This window comes from Heptranchias perlo, chromosome 10 (genome assembly GCF_035084215.1).
Source record: "Heptranchias perlo isolate sHepPer1 chromosome 10, sHepPer1.hap1, whole genome shotgun sequence".
NCBI classification, from domain to species: domain Eukaryota; kingdom Metazoa; phylum Chordata; class Chondrichthyes; order Hexanchiformes; family Hexanchidae; genus Heptranchias; species Heptranchias perlo.
The window spans coordinates 60,831,399-60,854,419 of NC_090334.1; the positions used below are offsets into that span (position 1 = coordinate 60,831,399).

Sequence of the window (23,021 nt, forward strand, 5' to 3'; positions counted from 1 at the left end):
TTCTGATTTTCATCATTTGGTACTTGGACAACCTTTTTTGGGGTGTGTTATTCCTACTCACCTGTTGCTGTGTATTATACTTATCATGCATTGCTACTGGCTGGTCAACACAAGGCTTTCAGAAATCCTATCTTGAATGTGTGCAACCTTGCTTTTAGGGTGTTTCAAGCCAATGTGTCAAAGCTGATTCTTGAAAATCAAAACTAGCATATAATTCCAGCTGACCCTACGTGGATCACTTTGTGGTTGTGTATCTTTGCTCACTTTAGAGTTATTCCATCCTGTGCTAGGATCCACTCTAATACCCTCTCTATAGTCAACTCCTTGCACGTGCAGTTAGGTTAGCTCACCCTGGCCCACATTTATTAAAATCATGATCAGTATCAGCAACTGCCATTTTTAAAATGACATCCCTCTCCTAAGCAGTAGCCCATCAATACAATGATATGTAGGAGTCAGTGTGTCATAATGTGGTATGCGATGCAACTTTGATTTCAATAGGTTAGTCAACATTCAGATTCTAATGTTGCTGTGATTGATGCATGTTTATGCATACTGGATATGTATTTATTGGGCTGCATAATAGTAACATTGAGATAATGTAAATGGCACACTTTTCAAAGCTGTTACAATCCCATTGTGTGTTGAGATGTACTTTTTATAATTAAAAAAAAAATTGTGATGGCAGAAGTCTCGGCAAAGAGCAGCTGTTTCCAAGATTGTAATGTGTTTTGAACAATGATGTGGACACGTGGCATGTATGTCATGCCATTTCCACCCCCCCCCCCCCCTCTGCCTACTTCTCCACCTCCTCCTGGAGTCAGTGCATGCTATGTTTCAATTGCGTGGTTGGTGGTGGCCCTCTGGCACCTAGCTGAAGTAATCATTTTTCATATGTGGTGCTGAACAGTGAGTATTGGGAGATTCATTCACCTGAAAATTGCTTATGAAATAACGGTGATGCTAACAGGGCTCACCGTTATTTAGGGCAAATGGAAGAGCATGTTCTGGCGAGCGTACAGATGCAGTCAAACACACAAATCCAGACATTGCTCTACCATTTGCCCTGATAGTTTGAAAGCTGCGCGGGAAGGACAGCTCACTGACTGAATGAATGGACCAGCGCGAACTTGCTCTCCTGCCCAGCTGGAAACAGACTAATCTCCCCATTTTAAAAAAAGGTCCATTGGGTTTTTTAGGCCTAAACTGATTTTTAACGGTGTAGTAAGTCTTAATGACTGCCAAACAACCTCTCAGGAACTGCAAATTATCTTTTAAAAATGTGGAATGTCATTACTTCCGATTTTAATTGTTGTTGGACATTTATATAAAAAAAGTTTTTAAAAATGTAAATTTTTGATTTTCTTTATCTTTTAATTCAATATTTCTTACCCTCTCTTTATTTCGCTTTCTCTAACTGATTTTACATTGAATTCACTGTTGTAGCTTTCACTTCGTGGTTCTTACTGCCCGGCTTGCCAAGGATGCTTTAAGCTGATAGGTTGAGGGGAGAGCGAGCTCCTTTCCCCGCTCTCACAGCTCACAGAAGCCTGGGAAAGGACGCTGCACTTTTTGCAGCTCACCATTGAAGCAAGTTGGCGCTCAGTAGCCTGTAAATAGTTTGTGGGTGAGTTTATAACTAAACGAACAGTGGGCAACGTTAGTTCGCCGCTCAGCGCAATTTCCGGGCCATTGTGTGGGGCCATTAAAATTGTCCCAAGCTGCCCTCACTTGACATCCGCATGCTTACTTTCCAAATGTAGTTGGTTGAATGACCGTCTTTTAATAAAACCAGCAGAATGCATGACTGGCTGTAAAAATAGCTAACAATCTCTCAAACTTTTGTTGGGTGGAATTGTGTCCATCAGGTTAGAGATGGTAGGGTTAAGAGAAATGGAAATTCCCTGCCTCCTCTCCCTCTCCTTTTGAACACATCAGACACTTACAGGTAATACACAGTCGGATGCACAGTAAAGCTCCTTGTGCTGTGCCCCAACAACCTTGGCCTCAGAAGAGTATCCTCAACAGCACCAGTGTGACATTTTTCTTTATTCTCAAATCAGACCTTGTTGAGTGAGGTTGCCAATTGATGCAGAACTAAGTTCATTTTTATGTTGTGTTCTCACGCTTAGTAGGAAGTTAATGGAGACTGCTCAAAATGACTTTTCTCTAGAATTTTACCGCTACCAGAAAGCAGAGGTGTTTATCCCATCAGTTTGGGCTGGATTCAAACCCATGTTCTAACTCACTCCAGTCCCTGCTATCCTTATATAGTCTTTTCAAATATTTCAATGCACAGACTTGACTGTCTCCTAAGTTTGAGTTCCAGAACATTTTTACATCTATGGCATTGTTTATAACTTAATTTTGTAATGATGTGACAAACAAATTAGAGTTCTATATTTAGAACTAATTTTTTTAACACATTTGACCTTTCATAAAGTGTCTAAACGTTTTGCAGTTGAATGAGAACATTGTAAATAGGTTTTTAGTTTTTAACAACTAATTGCCTCTGCCTGTTCCAGCAGCTTTGAATAAAGTAATCTTTGTTCACCACTTTCAATTAGTGATGTACTTATATATTGGGTGGTATAACTAGGTGCAATCAGTGACAACAGGAGCAAAAACAGCTGCCCCTCAAATTTTGCCCCGTTGGTTGCTGGAAGCACAAAGAATTGGAGAAATTGTACTAGGATATTAGAGAATTCCCATAGCCCAATGAATGCCCCCAACAGCTGTGGTTCAACAAGTGATGTACACTTGCACTGGGATTTTCAGTTAACAGGGGACAGTGTTTCAGGTGAAAGCACCATGTGGGAGATAACTGTACAGTCGAGCTACTGCTATTCTGTGCAGGCCTTTATGGGTTGATGCAGAAGGTTGAGGTGCACATGTAATAGCTCTTGTTCCTGGCATAAACGTGGAGGTCTGGCTTAAGTAAGGCAACGAAACTTGCATTTATATAGTTCCTTTTAACTGATGCTTCACAGAGACAAAAATGAACACTGAGCCAAAGGAGACATGACCAAAAGCTTAGCCAAAGAGGTGGGTATAAAGAAGGAGAGGGAGGTAGAGAAGCGGAGGGATTAAGGTTGGGAATTCCAAAGTGTGGGGCCTAGATGGCTGAAGACGCACCAGCCAATGGTTGGGGGAAGCCGAGGGGACCAGAGTTGGAAGAACGAAGAGTTTGGGTGGGGAGGAGGTTGGAGGTAGGAAGGGGTGAGGCCATCAAAAAAAATAAACATGCAGATGAGAATTGTAAATTTGAGGCATCGGGGGACTGGGAGCCAAAGTAGGCCAGTGAGGACAGTGGTGATGGGTGAGTGGGACTTGGTGCGGGATTGGATATGGGGAGTGAAGTTTTGGATGAGCTGAATGAGAGGCTGGCCAGCAGAGCATTGGAATAGTTAAGTTAGGTAACAAAGCCAGGATGAGGGTTTCAGCAACAGATAGGCTGAGGTAGGTGTGGGAGTGGGCGATGTTAGAGGTGGAAGTAGGTGATCTTTGTGATTGAGTGGATATGGGGTCAGAAATTCAGCTCTGAGTCGAATAGAACACCGAGGTTGTGAACAGTCTGGTTAAGCCTGAGCAATTGTGGTGGTGTTCCAGTACATCACAGAAAACATTTAAATAATGGTTTGTTTTTGACTCTACTCAGTAAGTGAATGTTAACGGCCTCACATTGTTTGTAGCTAAATGGCATAGCACTGGAGCTTCAGTACATGCTATAGACAGAGCTATGCGATTCCACAACCAACAGATTAGATCAAAGCTCTGCAATCCTGTCACATCCAGTCGTGAATGGTGGTGGACAGTTAAACAACTTGTGGGAGAAGGAGGCTCTGTAAACATCCCCATCCTCAATGATGGCAGAATCCAGCACGTGAGTGCAAAAGACAAAGCTGAAGCGTTTGCAACTATCTTCAGCTGGAAGGGCCGAGTGGATGATCCATCTCAGCCTCCTCCCGATATCCCCACCATCACAGAAGCCAGACTTCAGCCAATTCGATTCACTCCATGTGATATCAAGAAACGGCTGAGTGCACTGGATACAACAAAAGCTATGGGCCCTGACAACATCCCGGCTGTAGTGCTGAAGACTTGTGCTCCAGAACTAGCCGCGCCTCTAGCCAAATTGTTCCAGTACAGCTACAACACTGGTATCTACCCGACAATGTGGAAAATTGCCCAGGTATGTCCTGTCCACAAAAAGCAGGACAAATCCAATCCGGCCAATTATCGCCCCATCAGTCTACTCTCAATCATCAGCAAAGTGATGGAAGGTGTCGTCAACAGTGCTATCAAGCGGCACTTACTCACCAATAACCTGCTCACCGATGCTCAGTTTGGGTTCCTCCAGGACCACTCGGTTCCAGACCTCATTACAGCCTTGGTCCAAACATGGACAAAAGAGCTGAATTCCAGAGGTGAGGAGAGAGTGACTGCCTTTGACATCAAGGCAGCATTTGACCCATGTGGCATCAAGGAGCCCTAGTAAAATTGAAGTCAATGGGAATCGGGGGAAAACTCTTCAGTGGCTGGAGTCATACCTAGCACAAGGGAAGATGGTAGTGGTTGTTGGAGGCCAAACATCTCAGCCCCAGGACGTTGCTGCAGGAGTTCCTGAGAGCAGTGTCCTAGGCCCAACCATCTTCAGCTGCTTCATCAATGACCTTCCCTCCATCATAAGGTCAGAAATGGGGATGTTTGCTGATGAATACGCAGTGTTCAGTTCCATTCGCAACCTCTCAGATAATGAAGCAGTCCGTGTCCACATGCATCAAGACCTGGACAACATCCAGTCTTGAGCTGATAAGTGACGAGTAACATTCGCGCCAGAGAAGTGCCGCACAATGACCATCTCCAACGAGAGAGTCTAACCACCTCCTCTTGACATTCAATGACATTACCATCGCCGAATTCCCCCACCATCAACATCCTGGGGGTCACCATTGACCAGAAACTTAACTGGACCAGACACACAAATACTATGGCTACAAGAGAAGGTAGGAGGCTGGGTATTCTGCGGCAAGTGACTCACCTCCTGACTCCCCAAAGCTTTTCCACCATCTACAAGGCACAAGTCAGGAGTGTGATGGAATATTCTCCACTTGCCTGGATGAGTGCAGCTCCAACAACACTCAAGAAGCTCGACACCATCCAGGACAAAGCAGCCAGCTTGATTGGCACCCCATCCACCACCCTAAACATTCACTCCCTCCACCACCGGCACACAGTGGCTGCAGTGTGTACCATCCACAGGATGCACTGCAGCAACTCACCAAGGCTTCTTCGACAGCACCTCCCAAACCCACGACTTCTATCACCTAGATGGACAAGGACAGCAGGCACATGGGAACAACACCACCTGCACGTTCCCCTCCAAGTCACACACCATCCCGACTTGGAAATATATCGCCGTTCCTTCATCATCGCTGGGTCAAAATCCTGGAACTCCCTTCAACACACGGACTGCAGCGGCTCACCACACCTTCTCAAGGGCAATTAAGGATGGGCAATAAATGCTGGCCTTGCCAGCGATGCCCACATCCCATGAATGAATTAAAAATAAAATTCTGGTAATACAATTCCTTAACTGATCATGAAGTAGCATACAAGAGGACACTGGATTGACTCTTACATCAATCTTGCTATTGAGCTGCCAAATGCCTCCCCAATGGCTGATTTCACCACTCAGCAGTTCACTTTTTGATGATTCGTGGCTGTGAAGACACTCTGTGATAGAGGACCTTGATCGGTCCACAACTCGAACCCGTTTACTGCTCTTTGCGTGACATGTGGATTGTTGTGACAGGCATTTTCTAATAGAATTAGAAGTGGAGACCAATTTGTTGGTTTAAAATTCCTATTGACTAGATCTTCTGATTTTTTTTTTCAAAATTGATTTTCCTGCTTTGTGCCAGGATACCTAATAGTATTACGTGCATTTGTGAATATGAGTAAGAGGTCACCTATAATGTTTACCTTTACTGAAATATAGGCCCAGAATTCACTGCAAATGGCAATATTGGCGACTAACACCATAAGTTAGATCGTTGTGCTCCCTGATTCTCCACTGTTGAATTTACACCACAATTTGCTGGAAAATTAATTAGAATACTGTGTAGTGAGCATAGCAGCGGATCGGGAGCAGTGCAATCATTGGCTAAAGTAAAATCCATTGGGCCAGAATTTGCTGTCAAAATAACGATGAGGCTAATGATGCTTGCCGTTATTTATGAGCAAATGCTCAAGTTGCTCAAGCAGTTTGTAATCCCAGTGCTGTTTTTGATTTGCTACTTAGATTTTAATGAGGTGTAAATTGGCAGATTTTGATCAATGATGTACCACATTTACAACACACAGGATTAACGATCCGAGTTACATAGTTAAAAAAAGTCACATTCGGATGGTAGTTTAAGGCTAGGATAGCAATCCACTCCCACCAGATATATATAATTGCTGTTGCTTCACACTTTGCATCAGTGACCCTAGACAGTGTCAGAATTGCATCACTGAATAATAACAAAAAAAGTACCTTATGAGGGTAACACAATTATTTCTTAATTTAAACAGTAAACTACGATTCCTGTGATTGCACCAAACATACTGAGCCCACCAGTGCAATTCTGTAATGGTCTAAGTGGCTGTGATAATTACAGTGGTGTTAATTCAGCAAACTCGATCTCGTCATTGGTTTTAATGGGGGCGGAACTATGATCATTAGCTGTCCACCTTTTTCAGTGAATGTTTCTACGGCGTAAAAGTCTCTGGAAATTATGGTGTGGCATACGGAATGGCATAAATCACTTACGTCATAATTTGTTGGAATCTTTGCACCTTAATAATGGCGTTTGCCGTTGATGCACCTTAACTATAGTGCAAGTTTTCGGAAAATTCCGGCCCATAATTAGAATTGAGCACTGTGTGCATGCATAAGAGAGTCTGGATTATTAACCATCATGTTCTGTTAAATTATGGCAATTGTGGTTAGCCTCCAAATGATGCAATCTGTGTATGATTTCTGTTTTTTGATGATTGACTCTTAATGTGTTTATTTTTGGGATTTTGTTTTGTAATGCTGGCATTAAACCAATATGAAATGACTTTGAATGCTGCAACGCTATTCGATACAATACTCCTACACATAATATGGCAATGTATGTAGAAGGATCAATTTAGGCGTAATGCCTTTTAGTGTTTAGTCCAGTAGTACCTAGGGTGCAGTTATATTGTCACTTTTGTATTCCTGCAAAGTGGTTTCCACTTCACACCGATGCAAAGACGACCGTATAACTCTGCAGTTAGGCTCCATTCTGACTCGAGTGGAGGGTGTGTGACCTCTTCCCCAAGCAACCTGGAAGATCGTCTCTCACCACATGGGCTTGACACCACAAGGAGTATAATTGAAGTGTAACATCAAACTGGGTTTAAAAGTGGTTCTCCAGGGTATTTTATAAATTTACATGAAGCCTCTGTTATTCCACTCAAAAAATTTTATTGGATTAGTCAAATCCATGTTGACTATCTCCACTTGGTTCTTGACCTTCTAAGTATTCATTTAATTTATCTCTAACTTTGATCTTGTAATTTTTCACCACTGATGTAAGATTAACTGATCGATAGTTGTCTCACTTATCCCTTCTGAACAGAGGTTTGACGTGTCGCCCTCCAGTCCTTTGGTGTAGCTCGTCTAAAGAATTTTTCAAAATCATGGTTAATTCCTCTGCTACTTCCTCACTAACCTTCTTCAGTATTCAGGGTGTATACTACTGTATGGTCCTGGGCATTTATTTAGGACCCTCAGCCTCTTGAGAACAGTTTCCTTGTTAATGTGTGATCTATTGGTTGTATAGTGTTCTTCGTACTCCCTCTTAGCTTTCATTATCTCTTTTGTTTCTTATTGTAGATTGTTATTTTTCACAACTCTGTTTTGTGTTACAAGCCATTTTCAGCCTAATCGGATTATTGGTTCACAGAGCTACAATCCTGAAAATAGCCTCTCTTATTTCCTATATGGAATGTTCTCGGACAATGTTATTTTAATTTTGTGCTTAAGTATGTCCTGCTGTTGCACTATGTTTTTCCATGATGTGGAGATGCCGGTGATGGACTGGGGTTGACAATTGTAAACAATTTTACAACACCAAGTTATAGTCCAGCAATTTTATTTTAAATTCACAAGCTTTCGGAGGCTTCCTCCTTCGTCAGGTGAACGATGTGAAAATGAAAACCTCGAAATGAAATCGCATTTATAATTCACAGAACAATGCTTGGTGAGTACAGACAGTTTTTTCAACTGCCCGTTGCCAAGGCAATCAGTGTGCAGACAGTCAGGTGTTACCTGCCAGGTCTCACAGAATATACAAATCACCAAAAAAAAACAACAAACAAAAAAAACAGAGATAGAGAGGTAGAAACATAGAAAAGACAGCAACTGACCCGTTATATTAAAAACAGATAACATTTGTTCGCTGGTGGGGTAACGTGTAGCGTGACATGAACCCAAGATCCCGGTTGAGGCCGTCCTCATGGGTGCGGAACTTGGCTATCAATTTCTGCTCGACGATTTTGCGTTGTCGTGTGTCTCGAAGGCCGCCTTGGAGTACGCTTACCCGAAGGTCGGTGGATGAATGTCCATGACTGCTGAAGTGTTCCCCGACTGGGAGGGAACCCTCCTGTTTGGCGATTGTTGCGCGGTGTCCGTTCATCCGTTGTCGCAGCGTCTGCATGGTCTCGCCAATGTACCATGCTCTGGGGCATCCTTTCCTGCAATGTATGAGGTAGACAACGTTGGCCGAGTCACAGGAGTATGAACCATGCACCTGGTGGGTGGTGTCCTCTCGTGTGATGGTGGTATCTGTGTCGATGATCTGGCATGTCTTGCAGAGGTTACCGTGGCAGGGTTGTGTGGTGTCGTGGACGCTGTTCTCTTGAAAGCTAGGTAATTTGCTGCGAACGATGGTCTGTTTGAGGTTGGGTGGCTGTTTAAAGGCGAGTAGTGGAGGTGTGGGGATGGCCATAGCGAGGTGTTTGTCCTCATTGATGACATGTTGAAGGCTGCGGAGAACATGGCGTAGTTTCTCCGCTCCGGGGATGTACTGGACGACAAAGGGTACTCTGTTGGTTGCGTCCCGTGTTAGTCTCCTGAGGAGGTCTATGCGATTTTTTGCTGTGGCCCGTCGGAACTGTCGATCAATGAGTCGAGCGTCATATCCCGTTCTTACTAGGGCGTCTTTCAGCGTCTGTAGGTGTCCATCGCGTTCCTCCTCGTCTGAGCAGACCCTGTGTATTCGCAGGGCCTGTCCATAGGGGATGGCCTCTTTGACGTGGTTAGGGTGGAAGCTGGAAAAGTGGAGCATCGTGAGGTTGTCCGTGGGCTTGCGGTAGAGTGAGGTGCTGAGGTGCCCGTCTTTGATGGAGATTCGTGTGTCCAAGAAAGAAACTGATTCTGAGGAGTAGTCCATGGTGAGCTTGATGGTGGGATGGAACTTGTTGATGTTATCGTGTAGTCTCTTTAATGATTCCTTGCCGTGGGTCCATAGAAAGAAGATGTCGTCGATGTATCTGGTGTATAGTGTTGGTTGGAGGTCTTGTGCAGTGAAGAAGTCCGGCTCGAACTTGTGCATGAAAATGTTGGCGTATTGGGGTGCGAATTTGGTCCCCATGGCTGTTCCGTGTGTTTGGGTAAAGAACTGGTTCTCGAAGGTGAAGACATTGTGATCCAGGATGAAGCGGATGAGTTGTAGGATGGCGTCCGGAGATTGGCTGTTGTTGGTGTTGAGTATTGATGCTGTCGCAGCGATGCCGTCATCGTGGGGGATACTGGTGTATAGTGCCGAGACGTCCATCGTGGTGAGAAGTGTTCCTGGTTCAACTGGTCCGTGGGTACTGAGTTTTTGTAGGAAGTCTGTAGTGTCGCGACAGAAGCTGGGGGTTCCCTGTACGATGGGTTTCAGGATGCCCTCGATGTATCCAGAGAGGTTCTCACACAGGGTTCCGTTGCCTGATACGATAGGACGTCCGGGTGTGTTGGCTTTGTGTATCTTTGGGAGGCAGTAGAAGTCTCCCACGCGGGGAGTACGTGGGATGAGAGTGCGTAGGATGCTTTGAAGGTCTGGATCGAAGGTCTTGATCAGTTTGTTGAGCTGGTGGGTGTGTTCTTTGGTCGGATCTGCGGGTAACCGTCTGTAGTGTTCCTGGTTGTCCAGTTGTCGGTATGCTTCTTTGCAATAGTCCGTTCTGTTCTGTATGACTATGGCTCCTCCTTTGTCCGCTGGTTTGATGACGATGTTGCGGTTGGTCTTGAGAGCGTTGATGGCGTTGCGTTGTGCTCGGGTGACATTCTGGACTGTCTTCTGAGTGCGATTTTTCCAGTTAACTTTTCCCATTAACTTTTCCAGATTAAATTCTCTTGCACCCTACTGTTTTTGACTTTTTTTCCTAAGCCAGTTATGTGATGATCACTCATCCTTAATTTTCCCCTTAGCTTCATGTTGCTGACTACTGCTTTGGTTTGTTACCCAGAACCAAGGCCAGTATTTTATCTAACCCTTCAGGGCTTGTTATGTATTGACTCAGATTCACTTGGGCCTCGTTTGATATCGACTGCTCAGGGCTATAGCCATATTATTTTGGAAGTGGGAATTATTCTTATAAGGGCCCAAAGCATATGTGGTTCCTTTCCCAAAGTGTGTGTATGTGTAAATGAGCTGACTATTGCTTACTATTCGTTAGAAATCATCCTGGACCTCTGACGTTTGATGCTGTTTCTTTGTATTATATTTTGTGACTATGGTTATAGCTAGTTGTTGCAGCTAATATTCATGTTTTAACTTTTTAGTTTTAAGCTTTTCCAAACCACCAAAATTTAAGTGACCTCCTTAAGCCATGCAAACAAGGATTAAGCGCTGCACTGTTTTATAGGTTATTCTGGAGACTTCTAGGAATAATATCGATGCTAATGTGTTAACATTCATAATGGAGCAGTTGCCATATGCACTGGAGTGCAATTGTGGGGTTTAGCTGTGTGTAAGTGCAGGAAGCCCAGTAGACGAACTCTGCAGCATTCTACATAGTAACACTGTGACACAATGTGCCTCTGCTATCCTGTAAATCCAGTTGTGTTTAATTCCTGAAAATAGCCATCAGTAAAAGGAGTATTATTCTGTCACAGAAAGTTAGAAACCACATTTGCTAACATTTCATATCAGTATGCTAGTGGCTCATACAAGCTGTTCTGAATTTGGGTCAAGTAAAAGCGGAGCAAAGGTGTTGTGTAGAGGAGGGTAATGAACCCAACTGCAGCATCCTGTTTGTTTCAGCTGTGCGGGGAATTACATTTGTTGTGAGACAATTTGTTTAAAAGGGATAATGAAAATAGGTGGGAAAGTATGAGTAAACTTTTAATATTAAAAAGAATATAATTGCAAAACCAATACATATTGCCTCAATATAAAAAAACTGCAAATCTGAAACAGAAAATGCTGAAAATATTCACGGCTGAGATCATTAGATTTGTTTTGGGTAAGGGTATTGGGTCAAAGGTTGGAAAATGGAGTTGAGGTACAAATCGGCCATGATCTAATAGAATGGTGGACCAGGCTTGAGGGGCTGAATGGCCTACTCCTGTTCCTATATATGTGCACAGTAAAACCACTTTGCTACATTGGTTCCAAGACCTGCAAAGACTCAATTTTAAAATTCTCATCCTTGTTTTCAAATCCCTCCATGTCCTTGCCCCTCCCTATCTCTGTAATATCCTCCAGCCCTACAACCCACTGAGATCTCTGCGCTCCTCTAATTCTGGCCTCTTGCGAATTCCCGATTATCTTCGCTCCACCATTGGCAGCTGTGCCTTCAGTTGCTTCGGCCTGAAGCTCTGGAATTCCCTCCTAAACCTCTCCACCTCTCTACCTCTCTCTCCTCCTTTTAGGACAGTCCTCAAAACCTACTTCTTTGACCAAGCTTTTGGTCACCTGTCCTAATATCTCCTTATGTGGCTCGGTGTCAAATTTTGTTTGATAATCGCTCCGGTGAAGTGCCTTGGGACGATTTACTATGTTAAAGGCACTATATAAATGCAAGATGTTGTTATGATTTGAAATCTATTGTTCTAAAGTTTGCTGTTTGTGTTTGAGAGGATGTTTCGAGATCAGTTTGCAGTAGGACAGAGTTCCTTCTCTGCCTCCTTACTTATCTGTTGCCTCCTTAAGCAGATCTCTTCTGAGACATCCTGGAGAGAGTAGCATGGTCTTCAGACTGGTGGAAGGAACCTCCTAGTTGTTCTCCTATGGTGTAGCCTTATCCTGTCTCATTTCCTCTTCCTCCATCATAAGGATATATATGGGAAAGTCCATTGTGAGCCCATTCTAAGAGCTCCATGACAGAAGGATGGGGAAAAAAAGATTTCCCTGACTGAAACTGCTGCAATGCAGCTTTCAAAATCCTTTCTAAACAGCGCAGCAGAAAAATTAGCTTTTCAGTTGAAGCTGATATTTCTGACAAAGGTTGTGGACCATCAGAACCTGTGAGCTCAGCCTCATCCTGGTATGATAAATCATCCAGTAGCTGATCCCTCTTTTCCACAGGCTTTAGTCTGGTGAAATTCTGGCCTAAACTTAGGAACTTCTGGGCTGGCAGGTTTTGCCCTCTTTGTCTTGTTATTTGCAAACATTAGGTGAGAAATGCAGCTTCAACAGCAACTACTTCACCTGGAATTTAGTGCATATTTTAGAATGGATGTGGCTCTGCTATATCTGACTTGCACCCCAACATTCCCTCAACCAAAAGAAATTCTTTATTCTATCTAGTTCTGATGAGGAATCTCCACTGGAAGCATCAACCCGTTCTTTCTCTTTTCATATACTGGTGGACCTGCGTATTTTCAACTTAAAAATCATAGTGAGAATGTAAATCCACTGGGTGATTTTAGCCTCAAAACTATACCATATGTGCCCAGTAAATTAAAATAATTCTGCGTCAGTTACATAAGTAGACAGTAGTACAACAACAACTTGCATTCATATAGCGCCTTTAACGTAGTAAAACTTCCCAAGGTGCTTCACACGAGTGTTATCAAACAAAATTTGACATCGAGCCACATAAAGAGATATTAGGACAGGTGACCAAAAGCTTGGTCAAAGAGGTAGGTTTTAAGAAGCATCTTAAGGGGTGGGGAGGTTTAGGGAGGGAATTCCAGAAGTTAGGGCCTTGGCAGCTGAAGGCACGGGTGTCAATGGTGGAGCGATGGAAACTGGGGATGCACAAGAGGCCAGAAGGAATGCAGAAATCTCAGAGGGTTGTTTGCTTCAGTTACAGAAGTACTCCTAAACCTAATGTTGCTGAAAAATGTTTGTCAGAGCAGTTGTTTTGGTCGTATTACACTGTGGTGAAATCTATATTACACTGCAACGTGTGAAAGTCGTCATAAGATTCATTAAAACAATATGCAGGTGTGAACACGTGTATAAGAAAGGAACTGGGAACTATTGCTGTTAATAACATTTGATTACACATTGGTGAGAATGGAATATATTTAAATGACCAACTAACAGATGGCAAGTCTGGTTGTTGAGTGCCTGTGAGATGCTTCTTGTCGAACTATGCAACCAAATCATTTTAATTGGGTTTAGAATAAAAGACTTGCATTTAACGTCTTTCACATCCTGAGGACATCCTAAAGCTCTTCACGGCCAATGAATGACGTTTTTGAGGTGTAGTCACTGTTGTTTTGATGGATGTAAACACTCTTCTGCTGGAAATGGGGTCCCTGCAGCCATGGATTACTTCAGCGTAAAACGACTGCATCTAAATCCAGCGCCGTTCCTTGTGTTAATACATGAGAATATCAATGAAGAGAGAATAGAGAGCGGACGAAGGAGATTGGTGCTGACTGGAGTGGGAGGTGGAGCTAGAGATATTGCAGAGATCACCGACCGGCCAGTATGATCGCAGTGTTGCTGTTCGAGGAAGCTGTTGGAAAGCGTCTGCCGTGTGCCTGCGATCTGACTGAGGAATTTCCATCGGGTAACCGGTGGACCGGCCGGGCTCACTCTGCAGCAAAGGTGTACAGATAATGGCGACAGATAGTAAGTGACCTGTGTGCAAGCGCCTATAAACGTTAACAACCAGTGGGTTGTAGCTGCTATCTGATGCTTGCAAAGATCCATCCTCAATAAGATGTGATTAAACCAAATGCAATCGTAAAGGTGAATCAGATAGGTACTGGGTTCCAGGAACCACTTTGAAGATTGCAGCGATTATTAAAGAAAGCCCTAAAGATATTATTGAGCGGCTATGCATGTCTATCTTACTGCATTTGAGTATCGAGAGCTTGCAATTGAGACAATGCAACTGTTGGTAAGAGATTGTTTACACGGGGCATCGTTTTAGAAACTGGTTGGCTGAGCCGAGAATTTGATTTAATATTGTGCAAATTGTCGATACTGGAGTGCCAAGCACTTTGTCCTAAAGCTATGAGTGCAAGGGCGATGACATCGAATGAGTTGCGTGCAGTGCTAGGATGAACTGAGACTAAAAAGGAATGGCAGAGTTTCTGTTATTGCATTGCAGAGATATGGGTGGCAGCTATCGACCAACACCCTGTGCTGCAATAGTCCATTGGCTCAAGCCTACACAACGTTTCTTTCTTGCATTTTAATTTGGTGCGAATTCATTTGTGTGTGTGAGGGGGTACCATACCTTACCATACCTGCATTCTGTGGGATGATTAACTAAACTCTCCTAACTCTGTAACGGTGTAAATTGTACTGTTGAAGCATTTTTTGGTGGCCACGAATAGCCTAAAATAAAGTTACCTAGGAGTGCACAACAAAGTTATAACAAACAGAAGTTTGCTTTCAACCAACCACTGTACATTAGAGGGGTGAGTTACACGTTAACTTGTCTGATAAATCGCTGAAGGATTTGAATTCTTTTCCACCACTCCACTGGAGGGAATGAAATGCTGGCTTGTCACCTTAATAATGAAAGATGACTGCTGGTTTTAACCAAAATGATTGTGGTACAATCAATCCAGGTATCTCATTTATATATTGCAATAAACTCTTGGTGACCTTAGTATGTTGAAAGCTGCCTTTTTGTGTTTTTGCCATATATGTTGAGTGAGTTCCTTTTGTGATAGCCAGCTTTTTCTTGCAATCTGTCCAGCAGTTACTACCATGTTGAGGAGAATAGCATAGATGCATTTAAGGGGAAGCTAGATAAGTACATGAGAGAGAAAGGAATAGAAGGGTATGTTGATAGAGTGGAAGGAGGCTCGTGTGGAGCATAAACACGGCATAGGTCCGAATGGCCTCTTTCTGTGCTGTAAATTATATGTAATTCTATGTAGCAGTAAGAGAGAGAGGTTTTAGAAGAATCACCTCACTTACATGAATTGCTAATGAGTGAAGCTGGTTGAAATTGAACAGATAAACTTCCTATAGCGACATGAGTTGCTGAGGGGAGAAATGCTGCTTGGTACAAATGAAGAAACCTGGCTTCATGAAGGCAGCGTTGGAAAGGAGGAGAGGTGGGGGTTCACATTTTGATCAGAGGAGATACTGAGGCAAATAATGCTAATGGATGAAGAAGGACTAAAAGTGGGGCCCATCAAAGAAGTGGTAGCTGTGTGAGAGACATGAAGAATTGAAAGAAACAAGATTTTTGTTGTCTCATTGGAGGACATAGAGAAGATGTGATCTAGCCATTGCACAATGAGATGACTGTAGTTTGTGTATACTGAGGGTGTGTATTCAGAAAGAATTTGATTGCAGGAAAAATTGGATAGAATGCCTACAGTTTTGTAAGAAGAATTGGTTTGGGACTTATCATTTATGTACTGGATTTTATATGTGATGCAGTTTGACTGAGAAATTACCCTACATAAATCAACTTATACTACTTGTATTTCTAAAGGGCTCCTTTTGTGTAGAGAGAGAGATTTCATTGTGCTTTATTGGGAAGTAGACAGCAAACGGGGAGAGAGAAAAGGAAAGGAGTGGGAATTGGGGGGTGGGGGGGGAGGGAAGCACTGTTGAATGGAACAATCTTTAGGAAGCTTTTAAAAGCGTGCAACATAGGAATTACTAGACAAAAAAAGACCAAGGTCCATTTGTTCACCTACTACGATCTTGGTAATTGCATGATACAAAAGCTGAGGGAGGAAGTTCCAAAGCCTGGGCACAGTGGCTGAAGGAGCAACTGCTGATGGAGCAGAATGAGAACTAGGCCAGTGTTGCAAAAGTAACTGATACTTAGTACAAATCCACAGAATCTAAATGATGCAATATTAGCAATAGCTGCAATACAATGCTAATAATAAAATTCAGTTTCCAACACTGTAATATGTAGTTTGCAGTGTTCAGAGTAGTGTCGGTATACTTTTAGATTATGTTTCTCACTTTGATTCTCAATTGCAAAAATACGACCTCTTATAGAAGCGGATCAGTTGGAGCATTGAATAGTTCAGTTAGTTTTTTGTTGATGCATTGATTTTGGTTTCATGAAGAGTTGCCTTTGTTGTTGTCCTCTTCTCCCTAGAATCTCTTTCTGTAATACTACTATTACTTCAGGTGATTAGAGCAATATGGCAAATAAATCTATTGTCATCTATGAAATGATTCAGGTAGAAAACACACCTATAAAATTATAGAAACCAAAGCATTCGTATAATAGCATAACTTTAGTTCAGTTTTGTTTTGAGAATTTTAATGCACTGTGTAATTGGCCACAAGACCAGGGAGAATAAACAAATGCCTTTGTTTGTCTTCTGTTAAACTTGACAGATGTACCAGAAATTGTGCTTATCGCATTAACTTTTAGCTATACAGATTTTAATATTACTAGCTATAAGATCATAGAGAATAAATCCCTTTTGTCTTTTGTTGAGCTAAACATGTAGCTCCTGGAAAACTCAAACACGAGTGCACTATATCTACATATTCACCTACACACCTTTAAGTTATCAAGCATAAGACAAAGATAACAACATTTTTGCTTTAGTTACATTTGCTTGTTTTTTCTTGATGGTACAGTTTCATTATTGTCTGCACAATGTGCCAATTATAATTGAATGAATTTGAAAAAAATTGTTTGCTTCTCCTATATGATGAATGTAGAGTGGTGATCAGGAGATGAATGGAGGGAGGTGAGAAAATGAACTCTGTGGAAGAAGGAGCAGATCCTTGTGGAGCCCTACATCCAAGGGTAAATCATCAATTACAGCACAAAGCAATCTGTGAGAAAACTAGACAGCCATCAACTATAGCATATGGTGATTTGTGAGAAAACTAGATATAGAAGAAAGAACTTTTTTTAATTGAATTGTTATAGCACAGAAGGAGGCCATTCGGCCCATCAAGCCCATGCCAGCTCTTTGTAAGAGGAATCCAGCTAGTCCCATTCCCCTGCTCTTTCCCCGTAGCCCTGTAAATTTTTTCCCTTCAAATATTTATCCAATTCCTTTTTGAAAGCCACGATTGAATCTGCCTCCACCAACCTATCAGGCAGCGCATTCCAGATCATAACTATTCGCTCTGTAAAAAAGTTTTTCCTCACATTGCCTTTGTTTCTTTTGCCAAGAGTTCCAAATTTCTACCACCCTTTGCAGAAGTGTTTTCTAACTTCACTCCTGAAAGTCCTGGCTCTAATTTTTAGGCTATGTCCCCTAGTCCTAGACTTCCCAACCAGCGGAAATAGTTTCTCTCTATCTACCCTATCAGTTCCCCTTAATATCTTGAAAAATTCAATCAAATCATCCCTTAATCTTCCAAATTCCAGGGAATACAACCCTAGTTTGTGTAATCTCGCCTCGTAATTTAGCCCTTGGAGTCCAGGTGTCATTCTAGTAAATCTACGCTGTACTCCCTCCAAGGCCAACATATCCTTCCTAAGGTGCAGTGCCCAGAACTGAACACAGTAATTCAGGCGTGGTCTAATCAGGGCTTTGTATAGCTGTAGCATAACTTCTACCCCTTGTATTCTAGTCCTCTAGACGTAAAGGCCAGCATTCCATTATCCTTTTTGATTATTTTTCTGTACCAGTCCATGACATTTTAAATACACGGACCCCTAAGTCTCTTTGGACCTCAACTGTTTCAAGCTTTTCACCATTTAGAAAGTACTCTAATCTATTCTTTTTAGGTCCAAAGTGGATGACCTCATACTTGCCTACACAGAAATCCATTTCCCACAGTTAGGCCCATTCATTTAATCTGGTAATGCCTCTGTAATTTTATGCTCCCATCTACACTGCTTACAATGCTGCCTATCTTTGTGTCATTGGCAAACTTGGATATGTGGCTCTCTATCCCATCATCTAAGCTGTTAATAAATACAGTGAATAGTTGAGGCCCCAACACAGATCCTTGTGGGACACCACTAGTCACATCCTGCCAATTTGAATATCTGCCCATTATCCCTACTCTGTCTCTTGCTGCTCAGCCAATTTTCTAACCAGGTCAATAATTTGCCCTCAATTCCATGAGCTTCAACTTTAGCTAACAGTTTCTTATGAGGGACTTTATCGAATGCCTTCTGGAAGTCCATAGAAACAATCAGGTTCATTAGGCATGACCTGCCCTTTACAAATTCATTGTATTTATATACTGCCCTTCACATAATCAGGATGTTCCAAAGTACTTTATAGCCAGTTAGTAACTTTTTTTTGAAGTGTAGTCACTATTATGTAGGTGAACGCAATAGCCAATTTGCACACAGCAAGATCCCACGAACAGCTGGCTAGTTAATCTGTATGGCTGTGAACAAAACTTTGATAGAAAATCACAATAGTAATGGAACATATTCTTTGGTTGTCCTTAGTTGGCAACATTATAAATATAGTGGGGAGATTTCCAATGTTGCTATTTCTAGCAAAGTAATAAAAGAACTGGTTTCTCATTTTACTAGTAATAACATTCAGAGAAAAGCTTTTCCCAGAATGGTAATTTGTTTAGAAGTGCACAGTGATAGACACGGTCAAGATTTTGGAGGTGCCTGAGGCAACCACAAACATATCACCAAAGTGTTGAAGAGTAAACTACTAGAGGTGCGTAACATACTCAATAAGATCACTCATGGAATTGGCCATGCCAAAAAATCCTACTGGTGATCAATGAACAGGCCAGAACTTCAAGTTGATGGATAATTTTGAGAGTTAACAGCAGTTTCTAAAACTTTAGCATGTATATTTTTAACAGTAACGTGAACACTAATGTGTCACTTTAATTGGATATTGATTCATTAAAATTTCACACTAAAGTCTGATTAAAATCTTTTGATAATTAGATGCGTTAGTAACTTTATCTGTATGTAATTTCATTGCCAAACTTTGGCAGTCTCAGTATGTTTAAAAAAATAATTAAAGGAGGTGTTTGAAATACCTGTGGTAACCCAACTACTAATCAACACCCCCCCCCACCCACTCCCTTTCCCTTCCTAGAACTTGCTTAGTTTTCACTAGCCTTGATAGTATAACTGAGACCAATAGCAAAACGCTGGGTCTAGAAAAAACAACCAATTCAAGAAAGGTCTCCAAGAAATTTGGAGATTTTGCAGTCAATCTGCTTGGAAGTTGATCTAGGGAAGACCATTATCCAGTGCAGTGGCTTCAGCAAAACATATGGAAATAGAACATTTTTGTGTTTAAAAATGGAGTGGTAGAAGGAGAAATTAAGCACAATTGAAGTGTTTAAAATCATTAGAAGTGTTTAATTTGTACTTTTAGATTTAGTATTGCAGTAATTCAATTCTGACATTTGAGTAGCTTTCTTACTGTCAGAGTTTGTATCAGTGTCTGTGCATGAGCTGAAAATAAAGCAGCTGGGTGCCCCAGTCATTTTCCTGAATCTGTGGCTGTCTAAGGGTCAATCCTTTAGATCCAAAGGCCTTTGACAGTAATTGGCTGCTGTTCAGCTAATCAAAATCTTAGATTGAGCTCAAGGCTGTATAAATGACCAATCAAAGTTAAACCAATGAATGTTTAGCTTTCCACAGATCAGTTAGTGGTGGGATTGGGGAAAGCTAAACCCTGCCAAGGAAACTGCCAAATATCTCTCCATTTATCGCGGACTGCTTTGTAAAGCACATTGTACACAAATTCAGATACAGAGTAAAGCTCCTTATACTTTGCCATAATGGTGGACCTTAATTTCAGACAAACATCCCTTACTTAACCAATATGAGCTTTTCCATTTTGCATGTCAGCCTTGTGTATGAGGGTGACAGTTTGTACAGGATTGTGAGCAGTTTTGTGTTGTCAACCTGTACACCCCTTTTCACGCAGAACCCTTCCGGAGGGAATAATTTCATCCTATCAGTCTTGCCTGGATTTGAGCCCAGGTCCTAGGGTATGTTAACTTAAATCAAACTGGCTCGATGGGCCAATTGGCTTCCTTCTGTGCTGTAACCATTCTATGAAGACCGAAACCTACGTCCTATGTGTTTAATTGTGGAAGAAAACTGACAAGGTGATTCAAACCAGGACCATGTACAAAATCTCAGCAAGGTACTAAATAGTTTAGAGTATGAAAATTTGCCTTCCCTAGCCCTGATCTGCCATATAAGAAGAGTTTGCTACTCCCTTTTAAGTATTGCTCCATATTCAAAACGTGTTTCATGACATCGACAAGAATGACGAATGCTGGATTTGTTCAGATCTAAAGATCAGGTGCTTCAAAGCCTGAAACTGCTATCTTTGCGGAGTAAATATCTTGGCCAATGAAGCAAGTTCTGTTGCCTTGAGATTGAAGTACAAGAGACTGTTCCATCAGTAGTCAATGAGTTTCCTGGCATTTTAACACTTTGATATCAAGATTATATATTCTGGTGCAGAATAAATGTCAAATAAAATGGAAAGAGAAATAATGGAGAATTTTCCAAAAAACAAAATATGGTTTAAAATTTTTTTTGATCTTTTTACTGATTGAAGTGAAGCATTTAAGTAATGATGCTCTGTTTTGAAGCATGTGTATTTTAAAAGTAATTAGTTTCTATTTTTAACACTTTTATGCCTGGTAAAATGGTTGAGTTGTCCTTTTTAGCATTCCTTTCTTGCACCAGGCACCATTAGATGCTGAGTGATTGTTTCCCCTGGCTAGAGAGTCTAGAACTAGGGGGCACAGTCGCAGGATAAGGGATCAGCCATTCAAGACTGAGATGAGGAGGAATTTCTTCATGCAGAGGGTTGTGAATCTTTGGAATTCTCTACCCCAGAAGACTCTGGATGCTGAGTCATTGAATATAATCAAGGCTGAAACGGATAAATTTTTGGACTCCGAGGAGAATCAAGGAGGATTGGGCGGGAAAGTGGAGTTGAGGTCGAAGATCAGCCATGATTTGATTGAATGGCAGAGCAGGCTCGAGGGGCCATATGGCCTACTCCTGATCCTATTTCCTAAGTTCTTATGTTCATTAGTTTGTGGCTGTGAAGGCGTTCCTGTAGTGCTAAGATGTTTTCTGTAAGTTCAGTCGTCGAGGGCTTGCGTGTCGAAGGGAGGTGCCCAGCTTTGAAAACCTGCTTCAGAGGCATCTGCTAGAGCAGCTGTACAAATGTTTGAGAAATGTGTGTGTGCCCACATTTTCCATCTATGTCAGTCTGAATTCAGGATGAAACTGCTTTTGCATGCCAAGTGTGGTCTGCCTTGCTTTAATCAACTGGAGTGATTTGAGATACAGAAGAGAATTCAGGGACATTTTTGAAAATACAAATTCTGGTGGGACCTCAGAGGAGAGAGGAGACGGCCTGCCTCACCTCCATCTTTCGGCCATCAGATATGACATGCTTAATGGCCTCCTTTCAAAGTAAGTCTTTGCCACCAACTTCACAATTGTCCTAACTGTTATAAAATAGAATGTTTATCAATGGTTTGATTTGTTTTCTCTAGTTTTAAATACAAGTTTTAAACACTGTGCTCAAAATGAAGTTTATATCTTTATTTTAAAGAATTACATAGAATTAAATAAAATTTAAAGCCTAGATACAGGCCATTTGGCCCAACTGCTCTAGAAGTTGTTTATATTCTACACAAGCCTCCTCCCACCCTGCCCCTGTAGCCCTCCATTCCCTTCTCTCTCATGTATGCATTAAACCCCCCCTTGAATGCATCAATGCCATTTGCTCCATATGGTAGTGAGTTTCACATTCTCACCACTCTGTGTATAAAAAAATTCCTCCTAAATTCTTTATTTGAACTATTAGTGGCTATCTTAAATTGCTCCCTTGTTCTGGACTCACCAACAAGTGAGAACAGGTTCTTCATGTCCACCCCTTCGAACCCCTTCATAATTTTAAAGAACTCTAATCAGGTCACCTCTCAGTCTTCTCTTTTCCAAAAAAAAGAAGTCCAGCCTGCTCAATCTTTCCTGATAACTTCTCAATTCTGGTAACATCCTTGTAAATCTTTTCTGCACTTTCTCTAGTGCTTCAGTATCCTTTTTGTAGTATGGAGACCAGGGGGGTAATTTTAATCCCCAAGAACGGGTGTGTTGGGGGCGGGTGGGCAGTAAAAATAGTTGATTTTTGGAGCGGGACCACATCCCGTATCCAATGCACCCACTTCTGGGTTTAATCCAGGCACGTTTGGATGAGCGCGCGCAATAAAATCCGGACGTCCTGTCCCCACTTAAAGCCAGCAGGCTGATATTTAAAGGGGCAGTGTACCTCATTGCGATAGTTGAGGCACTTAATTTTTTGTGTATTAGAAATGTCGAACAAATGTAACCTTACCCGCATGGGTTTCCCATCGCTTCTGATTTATGTCAGGTGAAAGCAGGCAGAAGGGCCGGATCCATGAGGTGAGTGCCTTTATTGCACTGCTTGTGGGCCAGGAGGAATAGAAGTGCTTTATCCAGGCCCAACGAGCTCACCTGGCATGATTGGACCCCCGTGATTGCCTCCCCCCCCACCCCACCCCGATCTTCTCCAAGGCCTAGCCAATGTATTCCATCTCCCCCTACCCCTCCAATTTCTCTCTCCCTTCCTCCCCCTTTCCCTCCCGACAGGCAGCCAGCCTGTCAAT

The 23,021-nt window shown here is 42.2% G+C and overlaps 1 protein-coding gene across 1 annotated transcript in view; it reads left to right on the forward strand.

Annotated features, from left to right (window-relative positions):
* Nucleotides 1–13,975: 13,975 nt before the first annotated feature.
* syt16 (synaptotagmin XVI) overlaps nucleotides 13,976–23,021 on the forward strand; it is a 155,873-nt gene continuing 146,827 nt past the window's right edge. Inside the window, exon 1 of the mRNA XM_067991915.1 lies at nucleotides 13,976–14,090. Within this exon, the coding sequence (XP_067848016.1) occupies nucleotides 14,078–14,090 (13 nt within the window). The 5' untranslated portion in view covers nucleotides 13,976–14,077. The remainder of the gene's footprint in view (nucleotides 14,091–23,021) is intronic.